This window comes from Protobothrops mucrosquamatus, unplaced genomic scaffold (assembly GCF_001527695.2).
Source record: "Protobothrops mucrosquamatus isolate PMUCROS unplaced genomic scaffold, P.Mucros_1.0 scaffold6818, whole genome shotgun sequence".
NCBI classification, from domain to species: Eukaryota; Metazoa; Chordata; class Lepidosauria; order Squamata; family Viperidae; genus Protobothrops; species Protobothrops mucrosquamatus.
Window position 1 is genome coordinate 9,045 of NW_015392633.1, and position 7,260 is coordinate 16,304.

At 44.1% G+C, this 7,260-nt stretch overlaps 1 protein-coding gene across 1 annotated transcript; it reads right to left on the reverse strand.

Annotated features, from left to right (window-relative positions):
* Window positions 1-1,096: 1,096 nt before the first annotated feature.
* LOC107300372 (major histocompatibility complex class I-related gene protein-like) lies at window positions 1,097-6,597 on the reverse strand. The gene is made up of 3 exons (XM_015829706.1): window positions 6,327-6,597; window positions 4,414-4,716; window positions 1,097-1,116 (listed from the first exon to the last, which is right to left on the reverse strand). The coding sequence occupies exons 1-3, from the start codon at window positions 6,583-6,585 to the stop codon at window positions 1,097-1,099; spliced, it is 582 nt and encodes a 193-aa protein (XP_015685192.1). The 5' UTR covers window positions 6,586-6,597.
* Between the last annotated feature and the right edge of the window lie 663 nt (window positions 6,598-7,260).

Sequence of the window (7,260 nt, forward strand, 5' to 3'; positions counted from 1 at the left end):
AAGCTGAATCTCTGGCGAAGTAGTTTGCTGTGGCTTTAAACTGTGTGTATTGTTTTTTGTTTCTGTGTTCTTGGAGTAAAAGGTCTTGGCAGGCAGCTACGGAGCTGCTGCCAAGTTTCTTATCTGTGAAGTGGTGTCTGGAGAAGTCTTTAACCCTCGGCTGGCTGTTTGGGTGTGTGGGTCGGACGGGGACAGAACATGCAGTGACCGAAAACACACAAGGGTTGTTGTCAACATCCAGCTTGAAGATCCAAATAAATCATCAGATTCACTCTGTTTCTGAAAATCTTACTGCTTAATAAATACACGGCATGGTAATGTCAAAGCAAAATTAACTTTGAGGTTCCCAGACACCAGTTCATAGAATTAAACAAATAGAACAAATATACAGACAGACATGGATTAGGGGTTTTAATTCCTAATCCACGTCTATATGCATGTATATTTGTTTTTATGTATTTCCAGGTTCATTCTTTTTTTGAGGAGGCGATATGTCAAGAATGAAACTTTGGCAGCTACGTGCCTGTTCATTTCGACTTGCCATTTCTTTAGGCGTCATGTATGTTTGTTTTTAACTATGTACCGATTGGTTGGAGAGTGCTGGCTCCTGCCTGAGGCAAACTGCATTGTGATTGATTGCTGTGGGTGTGGCGGAGGGGGACTGTCCCTTTTTTCCCGCCTTTTTTCTTCTGTGTGCCTTTTGCCCTCTGTGATTTACCTCACAATGCTCCTGTTTGCCTGACTATCTAGTCTGCTGTATATAGAGATGTTAAATATATTTATTTATATAAACCTACAAGTTCATGTCAGCGTCTCTGACTTTATTTGGACAGCTGCTGTGCAATTCCCTGACAGTATCACCTGATTATCAATGATCAATGGATCATTCCCCAGGAGGGAAGGGAAATGGAGAAAGCAGCAAGCAGAAGCAGCACCTGGGAGGGGAGGAAGATTTTCATTGAAGCCCTTCTCTTTGAACAAAGCCTTTGAAAGGGACAGACCTGGAATGCCTCTTCCCAACTCAGAAGAAGACAGGACTGTCCAAACCTTGGACTCAGCTGAACTGAGACTGGAATCCCAGCAAGAGGCTGAGATCTCAGATGTTCGTTATGTCGGCTGGGAAAACAGGGAAAAAGGAAGCCCAGAAACAGAAGAGAAACAGTTTGGTCTAGTGCAATGGTTCTCAACCTTTTTAATGCCGCGACCCCAACCGGTCGTAAGTCGAGGACTAAACCGGTCATAAGTCGAGGACTAAACCGGTCGTAAGTCGAGGACTACCTGACCGGTCGTAAGTCGAGGACTTTCCCTGCCCGGGAGCGCCATGCATGCGTGGTTCCGCCCCCTGCGCCGGCCGAGGCGTAGCTGGCAAGCGGCAGAGATGGAGCAGGCCGACCACCAGCTGGCCCAGCTCAAGGGAGGTAAGGCACCCGCCGGAAAAGGGGAAAAAATGGTGGACAGCCTTGCTTGGTGACCCCCGTGAAATGGTCGATCGACCCCAAATGAGGTCGCGACCCATAGGTTGAGAACCAGGCACTGGCCTACAAAGCAGAAGCCCATGCTTGAGATCAGGTCCTGCCTTAGCCATGAAAGCCAGCCAGGTGACCTTGTGCCAGTCACATAACCACCTCACAGGGTTATTGTTGTGGAGAAAATAATAGGAGGCAGGTGTGTTGAATATGTTTACAACCCTGAGTTATTTGTGAAAATAATAAAGGCAGGTACTAAATAAATGAATACATAAATAAACAAGTAAGCAGCAAGTAAGCAAAGAAGTTAGCTAGCTCCCCAAAGGGAGACACATGGGAGAAATTGACCCATCTTTCAATCACCCAGAAAAGGATACTTACTGAGAAATGCCAAGGTAGAAGAAATTGCACACACCAAGATAACGCCAGCCACACTAACACCGATGATAAGCCCCAGACTGGAACTGGATTCTGGAACTGGATTGGGAGAAAGAACAAATCACTCCATGGAACCATAAAATATCTACTTATTGGGGGAAAAGATCTCAAACAGCGAGAAAGATAAGGGATCTACCAAGTTAAGAAATGTCAGATGCCTTTACGTCAGAGGAGACGTCAACATTTTTATTCCACACATTCTACAGGCTATTCACTCTGAAGGATAACTTTCCGAAGGGTGAAGTGTTGGAAAAGCCTTTCTACCTTTGAAAAGATCGTGTTTGCAGAAAGGCAGCAAGCAGAATCTTTCTCTCTTTATTTTATTTATTTTCATTTCTTAACAAGAATAAAATACAAAACAGGAAAAAGAAAAAACATAGAACATTAACAGTGAAAATAAAGAAAGAAAATTTGAGGTGTAGAAAAAAGAAGGGAAAAAGAAAAAAACCCAAATGTCAGATATATCTAACGATGAACATAAAGTAGCCAACCTGGCTGGATGCTGAAAGATGAATTTTAAAAAAACTGATAGGTTTTCCTCCCTTTACATTAACAGGTCTACAAATAGTTATAAGTTTTCCCATCCTTATTTAGCAAAATACTATATTACGTAAACAAATATTCCAGATGAGAGAATCTATGTATCTAACAATCAAATCGACCCAACATCATAATATATATGTAAATAGAAAGATAAAAAGCCAATAGGTTAACCCAAATGTTATCCTAATCTTCAAATCCCCGTTAACCATCTGTTATTGTATTTAACACGTAGAAAGTCCACAGATGATTTCCAGTCTCTTATAAAGCTGTCTAGTCCATTGCCTAATCAAGGCAGTTAATTCTGCCATCTCTGCTAATTTAGTCAACTTTAAAATCCAATCTTCAACAGTCAGCATCTCTTTTCCTCTCCAATGCTTAGCAAATGCAATCTTTCTGAAGGATTGAAAGGTTTTTTCCAGCTAGCGTCTTTGAGAAACACATGGTTGCTTGGCAAATGGACTACGCTCCACGCTGGGCAAATAGAATAGAAAATAGAGTAGAGTAGAGTAGAGTAGAGTAGAGTAGAGTAGAGTAGAGTAGAGTAGAGTAGAATAGAGTAGAATAGAATAGAATAGAATAGAATAGAATAGAATAGAATAGAATAGAATTTGGCTCAAGCAGGAGGACCTATACCATCCCAGACAGATGATTGTCCAGTCTCTTTTTAAAAACTTCCAGCAATGGAGTGCACACGATTTCTGGGGGTAACCTGTTCCACTGGTTGATTGTCCTCACTGTCAGGAAGTTTCTCCTTAATTCCAGGTTTTTTCTCTCTTTGATCAGCTTCCAACCATTGTTTCTCGTCCTTCCCTCTGGTGCTCTGGTGAACAAGCTGACCCCCTCTTCTTTGTGGCAGCCCCTCAGATACTAGAATACTGCTATCATGTCTCCCCTATTGCTTATCTTTAGACTGGCCAAACCCAAGTTCCACAGCCATTCTCCGTACGTTTTGGTCTCCAGGCCTCTGATCATCTCAGTTGCTCTTCTCTGACATGCCATCTGACATGCAACCCTGTGGCTATCAAAGAAGCTGGATAAACTGGTCTGCTCCAAAATGGGTCCTGGCAGGAATCAGCTGGTAGGAATTACTGGGAGTTCTGCGGCAACGGCTTGAAACCTAATGCAGTTTTAGTTAAGTTAATGCAGTGCTAGGCTGCATTAACAGAGGGATAGAATCAAGATCAGGTGAAGTGTTAATACCACTTTACAATGCCTTGGTAAGGCCACACTTGGATCCAGCTTTGGTCACCACGATGTAAAAAAGATGTTGAGAATCTAGAAAGTGCACAAAGAAGAGCAACAAAGATGATCAAGGGACTGGAGGCTAAAACATATAAAGAACGGTTGCTGGAATTGGGTATGTCTAGTTCAGAGGTCTTCAAACTTGGCCCTTTTGTGACTTGTGGACTTCAACTCCCAGAATTCCTCAGCCAAGTATGCTGGCTGAGGAATTCTGGGAGTTCAAGTCCACAAGTCATAAAAGGGCCAAGTTTGAAGTCCCCTGGTCTAGTTTAATGAAGAGGACGAGGGATGACATGATACCGTAGCAGAAGAGGGAGTGAAGCTATTCTCCAAAGCACCTGAGGGCAGGGCAGAAAGCAATGGATGGAAACTGATCAAAGAGAGAAGCAACCTAGAACTAAGAAGAACTTTCCTGATAGTTGGAACAATTAATCAGTGGAACAACCTGCCTCCAGAAGTTGTAAATGCTCCAACACTGGAAGTTTTTAAGAAGAGACTGGACAACCATTTGTCTGTAATGGTATTGGGTTCCTGCCTGAGCAGGGATTGGACTAGAAGTCCTCCAAGGTCCCTTCCAACTCTACTACTACTACATTGTTATTGTTGTTGTTGTTGTTATTATTATTATTATTATTATTATGTTGGTTGTAGTTGTTGTTGTTGTTGTTATATATCTTGGCACAATTTCTCTCCCATAATCCTCCGGCTGTAAAAAGAGCCCAGCCTTTCCCTCCCTGCAGCCTCTCACCCTTCAGGTCCAGGTCCAGAGGTTGCTGCAAGCCATCGTGCTCCACGTGGCACCGATAGCGGCCCCTCTCCTTGGGATCGATCTGGATTCCGAGCGAGTAATAGTAGGTCCCATCTGAGTTGGGGGCCAGAGACTCATGGAAGGTGTCTTGCAGCCAGAATTCCCCATCCCTCGTCCAGGAGGCATCGATCTCCCTGGGGTAGAAGCCGTGGATTCGGCAGACGTGCCTCTCCATACCATCGGCTTCTGTCCTGCTGCTCATCGTCACCACTGGAGGAACTGGGGGAAAAAAAGAGGGGGTGTTAGAATCAAAATTGAGCCTCCCCAGAAATCAGTTTGACTTGTGCATCGCATGTGGAACCAGAACTCTAGGAGTCTCCAAATAAATCAAGCTGCTCTGAATAGTTTCTTTCGGCCGGAAAAACAGACATAAAAGCACTTCATTAAATACAGGTAATCCTCAATTTACAACATTTAGTGACTGTTCAAAGTTACAACAGCACAGGAAAAAGTGACTTAGTTTTTCACACTTAATGACCGTTGCAGCATCCCATGGTCACATGATCAAAATTCAGATGCTTGGCAACTGACTTGTATTTATGATGGTTGCAGTGTCCAGGGGTCATATGATCACCTTTTACCACCTTCCGACAAGCAAAGTCAGCGGGGAAGCCATATTCTCCTAACAACCGTGTTACTCATTTAACAACTGCTGTGATTCACTTAACAACTATAAGAAGTCGTAAAATGGGGCAAAATTCACTTAACAAATTTCTCGCTTCGCCACAGAAATTTTGGGCTCAATTGTGACTGTAAGTCGAGCTGTATTATTATTTTCTCTGTTGCCTTGCAAGTACACTGAGTGTTTCTGTCCCGGAGACAAATTCCTTGTGTGTCTAATCACCTGTGGCCAAATCAAGTTGATTTGATTTGATTCAAATTAACTCTTCTGGTCCTGCTTCCTGTCTGGATTCCGTTACAAGATTGACCCTACTATTTCCACTTCTAGAGACTGATTTAAAAAAAAAAATATCAGAGAGGGCTAAAAACAAGGGTAGGATCAAGGCTGCAATCGCTTGGACGACTTCCCAGATTCTTTCTTGGAGATAAGCTCAAGGCAGGATGAGGCCATTCCTGGCACGTCTGGAACCCGGTTAAATAATGACTCTGAACAGCCATCCAAAAGAGAATCAGAGGAGGCTTCACCTGGGGAACGCCTGCAGGGGCAGACAGCCAGCGAAGAGGAGGAGGAACTGCCTCCTGCACCTGATCCGAGAGCCCACAGGGCAGAGAAAAGGCAGGAGCAATGGAGGTCAGCCAGACTACTCGGGTGGAGAAGGCCCTGCCCATCTTGATGGGCTGCACTGGGAAACTGGCTATTTAGGACAGCAGGAATAGGGAGGCGTTACTGGGAACGTGTCAGTTTGCCGGCTGTTTCTTTCCCCGTCATGCTTCCTGCTTCACTGTTTGGAATCGTGCCTTGGAGACTCTGAACTTTTCTTGCTAAGTGAGCTTTCGTATGTGTATTTAATTTTGGCCTAGTGGATTTAAGTTTGTTTGGTGGAGCTATTTGTTTGAGCAACTTTCACTTATTTATGGACTATTGACCAGTTGCTTTGTGGACTAATCTTGGCTTGATTGTGGCTGGGCCTATAGGGACAGTTCTGAATATTGGTAAAGGGAATTACTGGGGAACATTAATAAACTCACTAAACCACGGTTACCTGGGTGTGAGTGAGTGGGGCAGCACATCGGCTGACGATAGCCAGCAGAAAACAAGCCAACTGGGTCATCTGGCCTGTTCTTTGCCAGCAAACCTACACAGGAAACATTTGCAACACCTAAGCAGATGCAGCTCCCATACTTTCTCTCTGGCTGTTTCTCCATACCTTCCCTCAAGGATATCTCCGATCTGTAGTGGTCGTTCTTCTGCAGCCACTCCATGCAGGTGCTCTCCAGGTAACCTGTGAAACGCTGCTTGATGGCGGTTTCGGCCTCCCATTTCCGCTTGATCCCCTGGGCTTCTTTGTCAGCTGCTGTCCAGATGCCGGTCGCCATCTCGTAGTCAAGGAAATCCCACCCATCATAGCCATACTGCCAACGGCCGCTCCTTTTCCCATCTTCCCCTATTTCACAGAAGATCATCATCTGGACGATGTGAAAGCCTAAAAGAAGCATCCCCAAGGTTAGGAGGAAAAGCTCTCTAAGAAATCAGAGAAAAGACAAGGATTACAGGAACAGATCTTGAAGGCCAGTCGAGGTTGAAATAGAATTTGGGATCTGTAAGACAGATTTTTTCACTATAACGGAACTCACTATAAACAAGGCTGGGAAATTCCTCATGCAGTCCAAAATTCCTTAATTAAGACAGGATTTCTTAGAGGCCCATATCTCCCGGCACTGGAGTGAAGTTGCCTCTCCTGAGATCACTTTTAGATAACTCGAAATTGTGAAGGCAAAAGATCTATCTTGTTAGCATTTGTGGATGATATTATTTACAGATGTTGAGACTCTAGAAAGAGTGCAGACAAGAGCAACAAAGATGATCAGGGGACTGGAGGCTAAAACATATAAGGAACGGTTGCTGGAATTGGGTATGTCTAGTTTAATGAAGAGGAGGATGAGGGGGGACATGATAGCAGTGTTCCAATATCTCAGGGGCTGCCCCAAAGAACAGGTGGGGTCAACCTCTTCTCCAAAGCACCTGAGGGCAGGACAAGAAGCAATGGATAGAAACTAATCAATGAGAGAAGCAACCTAGAACTAAGGAGAAATTTCTGGACATTTAGAACAATTAACCAGTGAAACAATTTGCTTCCAGAA

What these genes read in the sequence shown, in the direction of transcription:
- LOC107300372 (XM_015829706.1), bottom strand. Translation starts at nt 6,585, where the DNA reads ATGATGATCTTCTGTGAAATAGGGGAAGATGGGAAAAGGAGCGGCCGT. An exon ending in GGAGATATCCTTGAGGGAAG is followed by an intron (nt 4,717 to 6,326) that starts GTATGGAGAAAC and finishes TTTTTCCCCCAG; the next exon opens with TTCCTCCAGTGGTGACGATG. An exon ending in GAGGCTGCAGGGAGGGAAAG is followed by an intron (nt 1,117 to 4,413) that starts GCTGGGCTCTTT and finishes CTGTTTTCCCAG; the next exon opens with CCGACATAACGAACATCTGA.